The 16,279-nt window shown below is 43.8% G+C and overlaps 2 protein-coding genes and 2 non-coding genes across 6 annotated transcripts; all 4 read left to right on the forward strand.

The window, feature by feature from the left end:
• The first annotated feature begins 256 nt into the window (after positions 1 to 256).
• LOC110500174 (solute carrier family 25 member 3) lies at positions 257 to 8,408 on the forward strand. 3 transcript variants are annotated; one of them, XM_090213088.1, is made up of 8 exons: positions 257 to 311; positions 707 to 877; positions 2,308 to 3,510; positions 3,985 to 4,164; positions 4,618 to 4,799; positions 5,889 to 6,061; positions 6,912 to 7,022; positions 7,653 to 8,408. In XM_090213088.1, exons 4-8 carry the CDS (start codon positions 4,048 to 4,050, stop codon positions 7,811 to 7,813), a joined length of 744 nt encoding a protein of 247 aa, XP_090069214.1. In that variant the 5' UTR covers positions 257 to 311; positions 707 to 877; positions 2,308 to 3,510; positions 3,985 to 4,047; the 3' UTR covers positions 7,814 to 8,408. The 3 variants fall into 3 exon arrangements, with proteins under 3 accessions (XP_090069214.1, XP_021433062.2, XP_021433054.2); XM_021577387.3 differs by having other exon boundaries at positions 2,308 to 2,432; XM_021577379.3 differs by having other exon boundaries at positions 3,383 to 3,510.
• On the forward strand, positions 5,048 to 5,283 carry LOC118944177 (small nucleolar RNA SNORA53). The gene has a single exon (XR_005039488.2). It is a non-coding gene; the product is annotated as a small nucleolar RNA SNORA53 (small nucleolar RNA).
• LOC118944176 (small nucleolar RNA SNORA53) lies at positions 7,276 to 7,516 on the forward strand. The gene has a single exon (XR_005039487.2). It is a non-coding gene; the product is annotated as a small nucleolar RNA SNORA53 (small nucleolar RNA).
• An 890-nt stretch (positions 8,409 to 9,298) lies between the features above and the next one.
• LOC110500186 (L-lactate dehydrogenase B-A chain) lies at positions 9,299 to 14,878 on the forward strand. Its single transcript, XM_021577399.3, has 8 exons — positions 9,299 to 9,912; positions 10,399 to 10,535; positions 11,338 to 11,455; positions 11,590 to 11,763; positions 11,865 to 12,038; positions 12,296 to 12,413; positions 12,701 to 12,824; positions 13,817 to 14,878. The coding sequence occupies exons 1-8, from the start codon at positions 9,858 to 9,860 to the stop codon at positions 13,982 to 13,984; spliced, it is 1,068 nt and encodes a 355-aa protein (XP_021433074.1). The 5' UTR covers positions 9,299 to 9,857; the 3' UTR covers positions 13,985 to 14,878.
• Positions 14,879 to 16,279: the final 1,401 nt, after the last annotated feature.

Here is a 16,279-nt window from a genome sequence, read left to right on the forward strand (position 1 = left end):
GCTACACTGTTTGAATATGTGCCTGTTACAAAGGAAAAGGACAAATCAATGAATGAACAACACAAAAAATGACACAAATTGCCACCTGGGGCAGTCAGAGACCTTCATATTGTATGCAGAAAAGCCTGGTATAGGTGGGACGCCACAGAGCGCAACCCAAAGACACCAAAAGTGCGGAACTGACGTATCCTCTAACCTCGGGTGACGTAGACCCTTGCACAGTTAGGACGGACACTTGCCAGACACGAAGGTCTCTACGATTCGCCGGTGGTGAAGGACGGCGGCGCCATTTTGCGACTGAACGCGTGGAAGTAAAGAACATTTAAAGATAACTTTTTTTTTGTGAATTTATAGTTTACGTAGAAACACAATTAATGTGGGATACATTTCTCAAGACAAGAATATTGGTTTCTCCAGCAAGGATAATCTAAAAACAAAATGTTGACCGACTAGCTCACGTTAGCTAGCCTAGCAACTAGCTAACACTCAGGGCTAGCCAGCAGGCTTTTGTGTACTAACGACTTTACCTAGATAACGTTAACTCTCTTGCTTTAAAATATCAAGTACATGAAACAACAACATGTCATTTTAAGCCGAAGTTGACCAACTAATCTAACTAAATACATTTTGATTTGTTTCATCCATTTTTTGGGGTAGGGGGGTTATAAGCTAGCCTAACCACGTTGTCTTTATCTGTTCCCCACAGCCATCCCTTAATAAGGAACAATGTACCCCAACGCGTTAATGACACAGGTGGCGCGATCGAACCCGTTCAGCGCTCCCGGTTTCACTCTCCAGAAAGTCGAGGAGCCATCACAAAGTCTTACTGCCGATCATGGACCAAGAACACGCACATTAGCTGCGGCTGCAGTGGCCGGTAAGAAGAGTGGTGTATATGTGATTTAATATTAGCTAACAAAGTCCTCAAACGAATTAGTTAGCTAAAATAGGTTTGATAGCTAATATTACCACTTATGGGTTATGGGTTTATGAACGAAAGCCAATTGAACCGTCTCTTTTATCTCTCTTTATTTATCGGTGTGTACATCAATGACTATGTTTGAATTACACCTATAAAGCTTAAATCGTCTGGGCCCAGTTTTTCTAAAATTATCTTTCCGGATTTCGGCTTTAGGTTTAAATGCACATACATAGAATGAATAGAACAGACTAATCATTGACATGAATATGAACTCACGTTTTTATTTCTCTTGGTGTAATACTATCCAATAGCCGAAGTACAGATAACCTTTGAAAAGACTGGATCGCTGAATATCAGACATCAGAAGATTTTTTTTTTTTTTCGCTTTTGGCTTCTGTACAGTCCCTCTGCACTTCCTTTTAGGCAAGGCCTTGCAGTCATGCATGGAGGACACTGTGAAGGGCAAAGTTTTGTAAAAAAAAAAAAAAAGTAGGCCAGAAGCTATGACAACTTATTAGTAGACTCTGCTTGAGATATAAAAAAAAAAACAAGAAGAAAAGTAAAGCAGCTAGTACTATTGCCAAGGCCCGATCCCCTTTTTATGAGGACTAAAGCTACAATGCAAATCATATTGTTAGACCTAAATGGTCTCATGTTGTCTATAGCCCTGGCACAGGTAGCTAGATAATTACAAAGTAAACACTGTAACAGCCTAGGGCTTATTTTGTTGCAAATAAGTGGAATAACACATGGGGGCCTAATCTCATGGTTGAGTTGAAAGAATAGTGTCAAAGACGTGTGTGTGTGTGTATAGGGGCTTGCACATGGTCTCCTGATCTCCTTGCCACGTGAGTTTGGAGGTCTACCAATTTACTAAAGGTCTCATTATGGACAGGTCCTAGGCTGTGCTACTTGCTTTGACAGTTTCTTCCATTGAGTCTTATCAGTTAGTGATTTAATGGGAACCGTTGGGCTTCGTTGTACTTGAGCCCCTATCAAATAGATTAGACGGATAGGCTACCGTTTACAACCCTCCGTTTGCGTACTATGTAAGATACGGTGCCCTTTAACTACATGTACCCACATATAAATGGAATAATCAGCCGTAACGCCGTTATGAAGGTGTTTTTTTTTTTTCTCCCCCCGCTGTTGCTAGACCGTCGAGCTCAGGTATCAGCTTGAATAGAATGTGAGGCACCAGTTAGACTCAGTACTAGAATAAATATATGGTCTTCACTCTCAGAGTTGAACTGAACATTTCTATTCCGGTCTCTGCACCAACTACCCAACTTAAGACTAGGCCTAATACTGCAGTTTATTTTTCAAAAAAAATTCTCCCCCTCTTACATTTGTGAAAGAACCCCAATTCACTGTCTTTTCCTCAGAGGGAGACAGTTGTGAGTTTGGCTCATCGCATTATTTCATCATGTGTGGCATCGGTGGAATCCTGAGCTGTGGTACCACACACACTGCAGTGGTGCCCCTTGACCTGGTCAAGTGCAGGTTGCAGGTCTGTGGCCCCCGACCACGGGTTGCATGGCATGTATATTGTGTTGTGGATTCCACTAAAACATTGACATCCCAGATAACAGTATTTTTGTGAAACAAGACTACATCCCAAATAGCTTTTATTTTCAGGAACGGTGTGTTTCCACTAATATGCAGTGGGGTGGAAGCAGCCAGTTATTTTATTTGCATGCTTGAACTAGTATTGTTGAGGCCCTAGGAGCTAAAAATGAGAGTGAACAGTTCACGTGAACTGTGAAGCTTTAACAGAATGCGAAGCTGGCATTCTTTAACTTTATGGTATGACCCCTAAATGGTACTGGCAGGAGCTTGCCCTTTCTCTGTGCCGCTAAGAGCAATTTGATACTCTACCCACATTCATTCAACATCAGTGACCTTTAGCCTAGCAACAACTGCAGTCAAATTCCTAGCCAGGACAGGACATCCTCCTTGTTAAAAACTGGACTGCCCTGCCTTGGAGTTGGGCCTATAATACTTGCAGAACAAGTTTTCTAAATGACGACTGGTGTCCTTGGCCAGTATTCACGAAGTGTAAGAGTGCTGATCTGGGATACTTTTTGACCTTTCGATCATAATGAATAAGATTACATTGATAAGAGGGGACCTGATCCTAGATAAGCACTTACAACTCTTGACACTCAATGAATAATGACCCTGGTATGGGAATAGAGGAATCACCTATTATTGAAGATTTTGTTTTGTGGTATGAACTTACTTTTACAATAAAAACATGAGTCAGTGTCAGGTAGAGTGTCTTCTCCACTGTGCTAGAGAGCATAATCAAGAGAAAAGCCTAGAGAGCGTATTATGACAATCCCATTGCTCGCGTTGTGGTGTGAGACACTCGGCATGGCTTAGAAGTGATGTTGACTTAACAGCATGGTGTGTGTGTGTTGTCTGTCTCTATTCTGTATTGTGTTCGGTCTGCTCTAGATTCTGACGTTAGCTGTGAGTTTGGCTCTAAGAAATACTATGCCTTGTGCGGCTTCGGCGGCATCCTCAGCTGCGGGATCACACACACGGCGGTCGTTCCCCTTGACCTGGTCAAGTGCCGTCTGCAGGTCTGTATATCCGCTAGTCGTGTGGGGTTGCGGCGTCCCAAATGCCGCCCTATAGTCTACATAGTACACTACTTTTGACCATAGGGTTTCTGCCAAAGTAGTGCACAATGTAGATAATAGGTTACCATTTGGGACGCAATTCTAGTCTCTGTGATCAATGTGCTCTGCTGCGCTGGAAGAATGGATACATTGCAGCGTTGAAGGTCGATTCCATTTCAATCCAGTGACTCAATTGATATTCCAATTTTGTTTCCCTGCCTTCCTGCTTTGAAATGGCATTGACCCCAACTCTAATAAATGTATAATACATTGAGTGTGTTATGGCCCTGTAGTATTGAGTGTGTTTCTGTAGTATTGAGTGCGTTTCTGTAGTATTGAGTGCATTTCCCTTACAGGAACCCTGCAGCACTATTTCCCCACTTAAAAAAAAACAACAACATCAGTTCGGTTTCTAATGTAGGTTCTGTTCTCCAGGTGGACCCAGACAAGTACAAGAGCATCTTCAAGGGTTTCTCCATCACCATTAAAGAGGATGGCATGAGAGGGCTGGCAAAGGGCTGGGCTCCCACCTTCATCGGTTACTCCATGCAGGGTCTCTGCAAGTTTGGCTTCTATGAGGTGTTCAAGATCACCTACAGCGACATGATCGGAGAGGTCAGTACTGTAGTGGTGCTCATCAGTGAGACTAAGTCCACGTCCCAAATGGCACTCTCTGAACACAAGTAGTGCCCTATACAGAGAGTAGGGGGGACTTAGACAATATGTTGATTCCTTGACTCAACTGTATTGGACCTTTCTTCGCAAGGAGAGTGAATGTAAGGAATCGAGTAAAGGTGAATTGCGAAAGACCCAAAGAATAAGATCGTCCTCCCATTTTTATAATAATCCAACCGGCTCTTTCTCAATGAATCTTTCCTCGATTCTTTGCATCCTCTCGCCTGCTTCTCAAAACGTATTGAATACGGTCTTGGAAGTAAGGAATCTTAGCGCTTCTGTTCCAATACAGTTGAGGAGGCAAGCAGGTGAGATGTCAGGAGTCGTGGAAAGACTTAATTGAGATTGTGATTTTGCTCTTCACCTCCTACCCTGCCTATCTGATAAATGCAGGAAAACACCTACCTGTGGAGGACCTCTCTCTACCTGGCTGCGTCTGCCAGTGCAGAGTTCTTCGCTGACATCGCCCTGGCCCCAATGGAGGCGTGTAAAGTGCGTATTCAGACCCAGCCCGGCTACGCTAACACCCTCAGACAGTGTGCCCCTAAGATGTTCGCCGAGGAGGGAGTCTGGGCGTGAGTATCCCTACTGAATCAGCCGGTCACATTTAGCTACCTTCGTCTTAGCCCCAACCCTTTTGATGTTTTTTATTCTGAAGGGTCTGGGTTGGTATGGTCAATGAAGTTCTGGTGCTCTCAGATCTGCAACCATCGAAGGGCTAGGACCGAGGGTCGGGGAACACATTGGGACCAGCTGAATTAATATGGCCTTGTTTTGTCATGACTAGAATAAACTCCTCAACGACGAGGATGTTTCAAAGTCCAACACGCTCCTTAGATCCACCTCTGGGGGGGCGCTCCTGGTCTGAGTCTGCTATCTCTCTCTCTGAGTGTTGACTGCAGCTCCAGCCCAGACGCTCCCAACAGCTTTCTGGCTGTACAGTTGGAGGTGCTTGAGTCATTGGCGTGTGAGAACAGTCTACCTGCTCCTCAGCCCACTCCCTGCACTGGCACCCTCGCTGGAAAATGACCAGTGCAGACAGGCTGGGGAGCGGACAGCTTTTATATGTCCCTAATGAACTTTTTCTTTACACGGGTCATAGACTATTTGGTTCCTGTTTCCTATACCCAATTTAAGCCTCCTCCTGGTCTTAAATATATGCTCACGGAATAATCTATTAAAACACTTGTTTATTCCAGAATTAGATTAAAGGTCCAACGTAGCTGTTTTTTATCTCAATGTCAAACAAAAAACTCAGTGTGATTGCTTTCATTTAAAACGGTCAAGAATAAAATAGCTTTTTTTTAGCAAAGAGCAATTTCTCAAGCAAGAATTTAGTTCGGACTATCTGGGAGGGGAAAACTAGCTCTTATTGGCAGAGTTTGAAACGTCCTTATTGGTTTATTAACTAATGTACCGACTGGTGATGTCACCGGGTAGGTCAAAACCTCATCCCACCAAAACAAGCTGAAATTTCAAACAGCTCTTACACTAAACAAATCTTTATTTTTACACTATTATTTCAACCTTAGTGTGGAAATGTATATAAAACAAGAAGATAGTCACGTTTTTGACTGCACTGGGCCTTTTAATCATGTTAAGGTAGAGGTCAATAACACGGAAACAAGTCACTCACGCTCTGCCCCTTTGCTGCTGCTCTATAGTTTCTACAAGGGTGTAGTCCCACTGTGGATGAGGCAGATCCCCTACACCATGATGAAGTTTGCCTGCTTTGAGAGGACCGTAGAGCTGCTGTACAAACATGTGGTGCCTAAACCCCGCGCTGAGTGCTCCAAGGGTGAACAGCTGGTCGTCACCTTCGTGGCCGGATACATTGGTGAGTCCACGGTTCTAAAGAGAAGCGGATTGAAGAAGTTGGTAGATGTTTTGTTTTGGTTAGACCTCCAACCACAAGTGGGTATACTGGGTATTAAATCATTTTAAAGATGAGTTTTACAATGGATTTCTGTTGGTATGTGTTATGAGAATTTCGTTATCAATGTTCAAAAATGTCAATTAATCTACTCAGTCTGCAATCCAGAGTTTGTAAGATTCTAGTTGAATGAAACAGACGAGAGTCCCCGCTTACAATTGTCACAATATTTATTTGCGAGAGTACTCTGAAGTCTATTATACAAAGACATTTTCTACCATGCTCCTTAATTACGCACATACATACACACCCAAACAGTAGGTGAGTTTTTATCCTTCTCCGTAGTTCTCACCCCTGTGTATCACTACCCAGCTGACAGTTCCATTCCCCCGAGATTAGGGAAACCTTGAGAAGTACTCCCTGTGCTATCATAAGTTCCTCAAGAGTTCTAGCCAGGTTGGTTCAAACACAGTTTAATTGTTCTCGGTATTTTCCTAGGCGCACACACATACACACACATTTCTCTCTCTCCTAGTCCAACCTAGTCGGATTTATGTTTAATACTTTAATTTGTCCTTATACATGCTACATAACTATAATCCCTAATGTTTAAGTTTCAGGGTAGAATTATTTAATCATTATCTCTAAACATATAAATGATTTTATCAGTATGAGATGTAGCCTATAACTTTACTCCGAAGCCATAACTCATCCAAAATGTATTTTTTTCTTAATCGATTTAAGAATTTCTACTTATCTGATATTTTCTATGTTGTCCTGATCACATCTCTGATGGTTGTTCTGTCCCCTGCAGCTGGTGTGTTCTGTGCCATCGTCTCCCACCCTGCTGACTCCGTGGTGTCTGTGCTGAACAAGGAGAGTGGCAGCACCGCCATCGGAGTGCTCAAGAAGCTCGGGCCCAAGGGTGAGGAGTAGCACTGCATTCCTCTGTCAGAACCCTCCCTTACCCCCATATCCTTTTCACTCTACTGAGACATACCAAATTGTACTGGGTTGACGCTGATATTTCCCTTCCACCTTGTTTTGTCCAGCAACTTCTTTTAACTGTGGCGGATGTGTAACCAGGCCAGCTCAGTACAGCTTGGTTTGGCTCGGTAGTGTGACTCAGCCAGTAGGATCTTTCAGATGGAAATGTATTGTGTAGTAAAGAGGTTTCCAACATGCTCCTTAGATCCACCTCTGGGGGGCGCTCCTGGTCTGTTGAGTCTGCTATTATCTCTCTTTCTGAGTGTTGACTGCAGCTCCAGCCCAGACGCTCCCAGCAGCTTTCTGGCTGTACAGTTGGAGGTGCTTGAGTCATTGGCGTGTGAGAACAGTCTACCTGCTCCTCAGCCCACTCCCTGCACTGGCACCCTCGCTGGAAAATGACCAGTGCAGACAGGCTGGGGAGCGGACATGTTTCAATATCTCCTACATCATCTGACATTTTGATTTGTTGATATTTTTTACGTATGTGCTGTAACATAAAATATTATATTTTGACTTGAGTGTAAACTGTTGTGTTCTGTTGCTTTCTTCCTTTCTATCTCCTCAGGTGTGTGGAAGGGTCTGGTGGCCCGTATCATCATGATCGGTACCTTGACCGCCCTGCAGTGGTTCATCTACGACTCTGTCAAGGTCTACTTCTGCCTGCCCCGTCCCCCTCCCCCAGAGATGCCCGAGTCCCTCAAGAAGAAGCTGGGGATTACAGAGTAAAGAAACAAAATGGCGGCCTTATCAACAAATATCTATTCAAAATGGCGGCCTTATCAACAGCAATATAAGATGGCGGCCTTCAAACAACACATCCTTAAGTTAACATCCACACTGCACACCGCTATCTGCCTGGTATAGTCATAGCTGTCCTGTTCTGCCTGTAGACCACCTACCCTGGTCTGAGCTACTTCTGCATATTACATTCAGAGCGAAATATGCCATGTAGAACAGACATGCCGCTACGACGTGTAGAATAAAGAATCATGTTGACTCTTATTAGTAGCGTTTCTATATGCGACGTTCCAAAACATTTTCGTACTGAACATGGCCCTGGTCAGCATGAGTTGGGGTCCATTTCAATTAGATTCCAGAAGTAAATTGAAATTCCACTTCTTTTTTTTAAATTATAATTTCTTAATTGAAATTTTAGTTTTTGGATTTGTTTGAAATGAAACTGAACCCAACCCTACTGGTCAAGAGGGAGGAGGGTTCCCTCCTGTGGGGGAATAGAGGGAAGACGACAACACATGCCATCAGGTTAACACCCTACCACAGTTGGTTAATGTTCTAATAAATAAATGAAAATGTGGAAACATTTTATGTCCTTGTTTTTGAAAGTTGTGTGACTGATGTTGGATTGTAGTTCAGGGGATGTTTTTTATGCCCCTTTAAACAGATCATTGCATTACTTGTTCTGTTATTGGTTGTAGTTTAGTTATGAGGATTTTTGCACTAAAAAGTTAATGGAACATTATTATGATTTGTCTGATTCTTGCATTATTACCTAGAATACACACACATCCTGCAGGTGAAGAAGCCGGATGTGGAGGTCCTGGGCTGGTGGGGTTACAAGTGGACTGCGGGTGTGAGGCCGGTTAGATGTACTGCCAAATTCTCTAAAATTACATTGGAGGTGGCTTATGGTAGAGAAACCAAAGCGACTTAATATGCCTCGCTCACAATGATTTAGTGTAATAGCACAAAACAGTATGCAGCATCATCTGGATGTGTGCAAGAAATGTTCAACATTCACCTTCTGCTACCATTTCTGTCAAGCTGTCTATGTGTACAGTTTGACACAAATGTTTGACAAATCTAATGTACTCACTGCAACTGCCTCTGTGCTGCAAATGCAGCGTTCCGTTGGAAGTTAATGTACTTCTAGTGTACCAAAATGCAAAGGACCTGTCGGTGTGATCGAGGCGTAAAACACAAGGGATTAAAAAAAATGTATTTAACCTTTAACTAGGCAAGTCAGTTAAGAACAAATTCTTATTTACAGTGACGGCCTACCAAAAGGCAACAAAAAAAAACTCCTGCAGGAACGGGGGCTGGGATTAAAAATGAATTGCATTTAAATATTGGACAAAACACATCACGACAGAGATACTACATAAAGAGAGGCCTGAAACAGCATGGCAGCAACACAACATAACATGGTAGCGGCACAAAACGGTATAAACACTATTGGGCACAGACAACAGCACAAAGGGCAAGAAGGTAGAGACAATACATCAAGCAAAGCAGCCACAACTGCCAGGAAGTGTCCATGTTTGAGATAAAACTGTCCAGTTTGAGTGTTTGTTGCAGCTCGTTCCTGTCGCTAGTTACAGCGAACCGTAAAGACGAGCGACCCAGGGATGTATGTGTGCTTTGGGGACTTGTAAAAGAATGTGACTGCCAGAACGGGTGTTGTATGTGAAGGATACACAATGTAGATCGCCATCTGAGGTGCAGGGCAGGTGCACCAGATGGGGCCTGTGTCATTACAGACATTTGGCATCCGATTAGTAAACCTAGAGCGTTGTCCGGTCAGAGTAAAGCAGGAGGAGGAGCCGATTCTAGAGCTCTGTGCTGCTGTCACCGTGTCACATTCTGTGGTGCACACTCGCTTTGGGCCTGCGTCACATTCATCCGAATCTGCAGCGCTGCAGCTCATCTACGGTATTCCTCCTGACCTGACTGGATAGAGGATACGGTCGTTGTGTGAGGTGCTGTGGTTGCAGGGAGAACCCACTTTAGCTCTCTTCTGGTCTCGTCAGACATGTTGATTACATGGTGGTATTTATATATTACAGCTCGGAGCATCCTCCAACAAAGCAAGTATTTGTTTGTTATTGTTTGTGCCTAAAATAGTTAATTGTTTCCTGCGAGGATCGACAAGCTCTGCACGGTGATATGGTGTTTCTGTTGATTGAATGGTTGGTTGTGTGTGTGTTTAAGAATGGTGTGTAGGTGGTAGTAGGCGAAAGTCATGCAGGACTAAAGACTAGAATCAAATGTCTAAAACCTTAATCTCTAATCTCTGGGCAGGACAGGGCAGTGCTGTCAGCCTGCCATTTTAAAGCGACGCAGTGTATTTTTTTGAGTGCATCAATTATTTAATGAAACTAGCTGGGTCAGGAAAAGTGTTTGTCCTGCTTGTGTCTGAGGGTTCACTATTGTGTCTCCTTGGACATGTAAAATACTTACATTTTATGTGTCTGACCAGGTACATTCTCCCTCTACCCAACCCCTTCCCTCCTCTCACCCCCCCCCCCCCCCCCCCCCCCTCCCCTCCTATTTTCCCATCTCCTTCCCTCCAGCATTGAACATGGCCTCTATCCTTCAGAAGCTCTTGACCCCCCTGGTCAGTGGGAACCCGGAGCCACCCAGGAACAAGGTGACAGTGGTGGGGGTCGGACAGGTGGGCATGGCCTGTGCTGTCAGCATCCTGCTCAGGGTAAGACCCAAACCTGCTCTGTGTTGTTGACTGACTCCTGTTAAAAACATTGCTACAGTATTATGTCTAGACTAACCCCCACCCCGTGTTACAGTATAACCTGTCTAGTCTAACCCCCGCCCTGTGTTACAGTATAACATGTCTAGTCTAACCCCCACCCTGTGTTACAGTATAACCTGTCTAGTCTAACCCCCACCCTGTGTTACAGTATAACCTGTCTCGTCTAACCCCCACCCTGTGTTACAGTATAACCTGTCTAGTCTAACCCCCACCCTGTGTTACAGTATAACCTGTCTCGTCTAACCCCCACCCTGTGTTACAGTATAACCTGTCTCGTCTAACCCCCACCCTGTGTTACAGTATAACCTGTCTAGTCTAACCCCCACCCTGTGTTACAGTATAACCTGTCTCGTCTAACCCCCACCCTGTGTTACAGTATAACCTGTCTCATCAAACCCCCACCCTGTGTTACAGTATAACCTGTCTACTCTAACCCCCACCCCGTGTTACAGTATAACCTGTCTCATCTAACCCCCACCCTGTGTTACAGTATAACCTGTTACTACTCATCTCTCAGTAGTCTGTATTACACAAACATTCCCTCTTTTATTAGTGTCATAACAAGGTTGTTGCTATGCTTTTGTGCTGTGTTTTTGCTCATGTAGGAACACCTCGTTCATTGTGTGTTCAACTAATTTATAAAACATAGTTTTTTTTAGAAGCACACATGCAAATGATATGTAATCAATAATATTACCATTTACTTATATGAATGACCTGTGTTGGGGCTGTCTCTCTGCAGGAGCTAGCTGATGAGCTGGCATTGGTGGACGTGATGGAAGACAAGCTGAAGGGAGAGATTATGGATCTGCAGCACGGCAGCCTCTTCCTTAAAACACCCAAGATAGTCGCAGGCAAAGGTGAGTCTATAGCAATGGGACACTAGGTAACCAGAGAGCCAAGATGGCCACCCTCTACATGTCAAATGTCTTTTCTCTATTTTATTGGTCACGTTGTCTTTTGATATGTTATAAACTTGTTCACTTGTCTCCAGACTACTCTGTGACGGCTAACTCTCGCATCGTCGTGGTAACGGCGGGCGTACGTCAACAGGAAGGAGAGAGCAGGTTGAATCTGGTTCAGAGGAATGTCAACATCTTTAAACGCATCATCCCTCAGATCATCAAACACTCCCCACACTGCATCATCATCGTGGTCTCTAACCCAGGTACTCACTACACACACACACACACACATACTAGTGTTAGTGACTCCAATTATTTGTTAAAGCAGTGTAGCCTAAGCCCAGAAGTCTCTCCCTGGCCATAGTTGATGTGCTGACCTATGTGACCTGGAAGTTGAGTGGCCTGCCCAAGCACCGCGTCATCGGCAGTGGCACCAACCTGGACTCCGCCCGATTCCGTTACCTGATGGCAGACAAACTGGGCATCCACACTTCCAGCTTCAACGGATGGATCCTGGGAGAACACGGAGACACCAGCGGTAAGTGTCCAGTGTGTGTTCGCGTGTATGTGAGCGGGTGTGGTGCATAATTAGGACAAATTAAAGAACACACACTCAGGAAGTCAGGACAAGTGTGTTTTTATAACATTCAAATATGCTTTAGAATTCTTCTACTATAAATAGTAGCAACCCCTTCCTTTAGGGTTACTGTGATAAAGGTGAGACGTGAGAGACCTGCTAATCTATCTGGGCATTAAGGAGTTAAGTGTTAATTAGGTTAACTGTGTGTGCTTTAGTGCCTGTGTGGAGCGGAGCTAATGTAGCAGGCGTTAACCTGCAGACGCTGAACCCTGACATCGGTACTGATGCTGACCGGGAGAACTGGAGGGAGATGCACAAGCAGGTGGTCGACAGGTAATGTCGGCCTACACAGTCCTATTCAAGCAACCTGTTATCTCTATTGCTGTTGGTATAAATCAATGTCATTTGAAGTTTAATTTCTGTAGTTCTGCTCTCTCACTGTTATGGAGTTGTGTGTATGTTGTGCTCAAAGTCACAACGGCAATCTGGTTGCCTGCTCACTTCCACAATCATTTTTACTGTCAGCCCTGGGATTCGAACCGGCAACCCACCGGTTACTCCCCTGTTTCTCGAACTGCAAGGCTACTGAGATTTAAAAATGTGACTGTGTGAGTTTTCAGTGCCTATGAAGTGATCACGCTGAAGGGCTATACTAACTGGGCCATTGGCCTGAGTGTGGCTGACCTGACCGAGAGTCTGATCAGGAACATGAACAGAATCCACCCTGTCTCTACCATGGTCAAGGTAAGGAGGACACACACAGTACTGTATATGTAAGGTGTGTAGACACTTATCTAATGTACAAACACACACCTACACCCACAGATTACCGCATACCCATAATGCACAACACACATACTACCGTTCAAATGTTTGGGGTCACATAGAAATGTCCTTGTTTTTTAAAGAAAAGCACATCCATTAAAAAAAACATCAAATTGATCAGAAATACAGTGTAGACATTAATGTTGTAATTGACTATTGTAGCTGGAAATGGCAGATTTTTTATGGAATATCTACATAGGTGTACCAGAGGCCCATAATCATTTACCATCATTCCTGTGTTCCAATGGCACGTTGTGTTAGCTAATCCAAGTTTATCATTTTAAAAGGCTAATTGATCATTAGAAAAACATTTTGCAAGTGTTAGCACAGCTGAAAACGGTTGTTCTGATTTAAAGAATCAATAAAACTGTCCTTCTTTAGACTAGTTGAGTATCTGGAGCATCAGCATTTGTGGGTTCGATTACAGGCTCAAAATAGCCAGTAACAAATAACTTTCTTATGAAACTTGTCGGTCTATTGTTGTTCTGAGAAATGAAGGCTATTCCATGCGAGAAATTGCCAAGAAACTGAAGATCTCGTACAATGCTGTGTACTCCTCCCTTCACAGAACAGCGCAAACTGTCTCTAACCAGAATAGAAAGAGTGGGAGGCCCCGGTGCACAACTGAGCAAGAGGACAAGTACATTAGTGTCTAGTTTGAGAAACAGACGCCTCTGCCGTTTCCAGCTACAATAGTCATTTACAACATTAACAATGTCTACACTGTATTTCTGATCAATTTGATGTTATTTCAATGGACAAAAAATTTGCTTTTCTTTCAAAAACAAGGACATTTCTAAGTGACCCCAAACTGAACGGTAGTGTGTGTGTTACATACAATAGATACAAATAACCACACACACACACACACACACACACTGCTCCAAAGTGTCCATGCTGTTGATCTTCAGGGCATGTACGGGGTCAAGGACGAGGTGTACCTGAGTCTGCCGTGCGTCCTGAACGCTGGGGGCGTGGCCAGCGTGATCAACATGACCCTGACGGATAATGAGATCGGCCAATTAAAACAGAGCGCTGACACATTGTGGGGCATACAGAAGGACCTGACGGATGTGTAACAGAACAACAGGGGGCGCCACACTCCACTCACCACCAGGCTGCATCCCAATAATATCTCCTTTGTCCTTAAGTGTGGACTCCTTCACAATTTTCGAATCTACAAAATGTATCTAATCTTATCTAGATTCACACAATCCAAAAGCATTGGATCGCTGGAGGCATGGGCCAGTGCGAGTTTACATCAGTCATTTCCTTTCAAATCAATGAAGGGAACTAGTGCACACTTCTGGAGGAAGGATAGATATTTGGGACAGAGCCCCACTCTCCTGATCACCTATAACGTATGCCACTTAGAAAACAAGTCGCTTTTATCCAAAACGACTTTCAGTACAGGGAATGCATATATTTTGAATGTGTATTTGTTTCCTGCGGTAATTCCCTTCATTCATTTTAAATGTTTGAACTCACACATAAGTCGTTCTGGATAAGAGTGTCTGCTAAATGACGTAAGTGTAAAATGTACCTGAAACTTTTCCATTGCTAGCACTGCACTACACTCTTAACTGGGCTACACAGTAAAAAAAAAAATACTCAACTTCCAAAAATACACTGTCAGTGTCACTGCTCCCATTTTACACTCTAGTACTGTTCTTAGCTTCCCTGTTATCTGGGAGGGGGTTTGGGTCACCATGGAAATAGGATCTAGTCCTTCTATTTCTATGTTGGTCTCATGGGCACTTGGTTTGAGGGTTACTTTGTACATGACTGCTTTACTGGAAAAGGGTCAGATTACAGAGTATTTGGGTTGGTGAACAGCACTATTAAAAATAACATTTATTCAGGTGTGCGATCAGCAAAAGCTTCAGTCATTTGTCCTTGTCAGAATGAAGAGAAATACAATCTGTCAATCATGTTGTTTGATGTGTAAATGAATAAAGCAAGATTATTTATTGGTCCTGCCTCATTTCTTTACTTTTCAGGGACAGACTCATTTTTAATCAATGGTAATTTATTTGTTTCAGATTTAGAAACGTATGTCTTCGGTTGTATCACAACCGGTCGTGATCGGGAGTCCTAAATGGCGGCGCACAGTTGGCCCAGCGTCGTCCGGGTTTGGCCTAGGGGGTTTACTTAGCTCATTGCGCTCTAGCGACTCCTTGTGGCGGGCCGGGCGCCTGCAGGCTGACTTCGGTCGTCAGTTGAACGGTGTTTCCTCCGACTCATTGGTGCGGGTGGCTTCCTGGTTAAGCGGGCAGGTTTTAAGAAGCGCAGTTTGGCAGGTCATGTTTCGGAGGATGCATGATTCGACCTTTGCCTCCCGAGCCCATTGGGGAGTTGCAGCGATGAGACAATATGGAAAAAGGGGGGTTGTGGCCTAATAATTTTAACTATATGTATATTTTTTTATATTTAAAGGGCCAATAAACAGTTGAAACAATAACAAAGCATTATCCCCACCACTGTTTTACTAAAAAGCTGGGAGATGGGGCTAGAAAAATGTAATTACTCTCAACTTCATAGTTCTTGCATCCATAGCGGTCTGACCATCCATTCTATCAAATTACAGTTTGAATCATGTTTTGAGGCTATACAGTGTTTGTTGACAAACATTGGAGTAAAAAAAAAAAGTGTATATTCTGGGTTCTGATTGGGTATGACAGTTGGAACTAAACTCATGAGGCATGTGTTATACTCTTCAAGAATCAATGGGAGTACAAGATCATGAATTTAAAGGGATTGGTCCTTTAAAGGCATGCATTAACACTTGTTAACAATTACCTTTTATAAGGGGTGTTTTCAGTTCTGCTTAGATTGAGCCCTAGGCATGGGGTGAAGTGTCACCGTACTGTTTTCTATTAGACAGATTATGCCTCTAGGTGCAACCTGGAAAAGGTTCAATAAAATAAATAACAAATCAGTACCTGGTTTGGTGCCGGGACAACCTTTCAATGTGAGCAAAGCAGAGGAGCTGATCGTGGACTATAGGAAAAGGAGGGCTGAACAGGCCCTCATTAACGTCGACTGGGCTGAAGTGGAGCGAGATTTTCAAGTTCCTTGGTGTCCACATCACCAACAAACTATCAAGGTCCAAACACACCAAGACAGTTGTGAAGACAGCACGACAACACCTTTTACCCCTCAGGAGACTGAAAAGATTTGGCATGGGTCCCCAGATCCTCAAAAAGTTACACAGCTGCACCATCGAGAGCGTCCTGACCGGTGCATCACCGCCTGGTATGGCAATTGCTCGGCATCTGACCGTAAGGCGCCACAGGGGATAGTCCATCACTGGGGCCAAGCTTCCTGACATCCAGGACCTATATACTAGGCGGTGTCAGAGGAAGGCCCAAAAA

Source organism: Oncorhynchus mykiss, chromosome 2 (assembly GCF_057628025.1).
Source record: "Oncorhynchus mykiss isolate SJ-2025 chromosome 2, ASM5762802v1, whole genome shotgun sequence".
Classification (NCBI taxonomy): domain Eukaryota; kingdom Metazoa; phylum Chordata; class Actinopteri; order Salmoniformes; family Salmonidae; genus Oncorhynchus; species Oncorhynchus mykiss.

What these genes read in the sequence shown, in the direction of transcription:
- LOC110500186 (XM_021577399.3), top strand. Translation starts at nt 9,858, where the DNA reads ATGTTGATTACATGGTGGTATTTATATATTACAGCTCGGAGCATCCTC. An exon ending in CTGTCAGCATCCTGCTCAGG is followed by an intron (nt 10,536 to 11,337) that starts GTAAGACCCAAA and finishes GTCTCTCTGCAG; the next exon opens with GAGCTAGCTGATGAGCTGGC. An exon ending in CACAAGCAGGTGGTCGACAG is followed by an intron (nt 12,414 to 12,700) that starts GTAATGTCGGCC and finishes GTGAGTTTTCAG; the next exon opens with TGCCTATGAAGTGATCACGC.
- LOC110500174 (XM_021577379.3), top strand. Translation starts at nt 727, where the DNA reads ATGTACCCCAACGCGTTAATGACACAGGTGGCGCGATCGAACCCGTTC. An exon ending in AGCTGCGGCTGCAGTGGCCG is followed by an intron (nt 878 to 3,382) that starts GTAAGAAGAGTG and finishes GGTCTGCTCTAG; the next exon opens with ATTCTGACGTTAGCTGTGAG. An exon ending in GCCGAGGAGGGAGTCTGGGC is followed by an intron (nt 4,800 to 5,888) that starts GTGAGTATCCCT and finishes GCTGCTCTATAG; the next exon opens with TTTCTACAAGGGTGTAGTCC.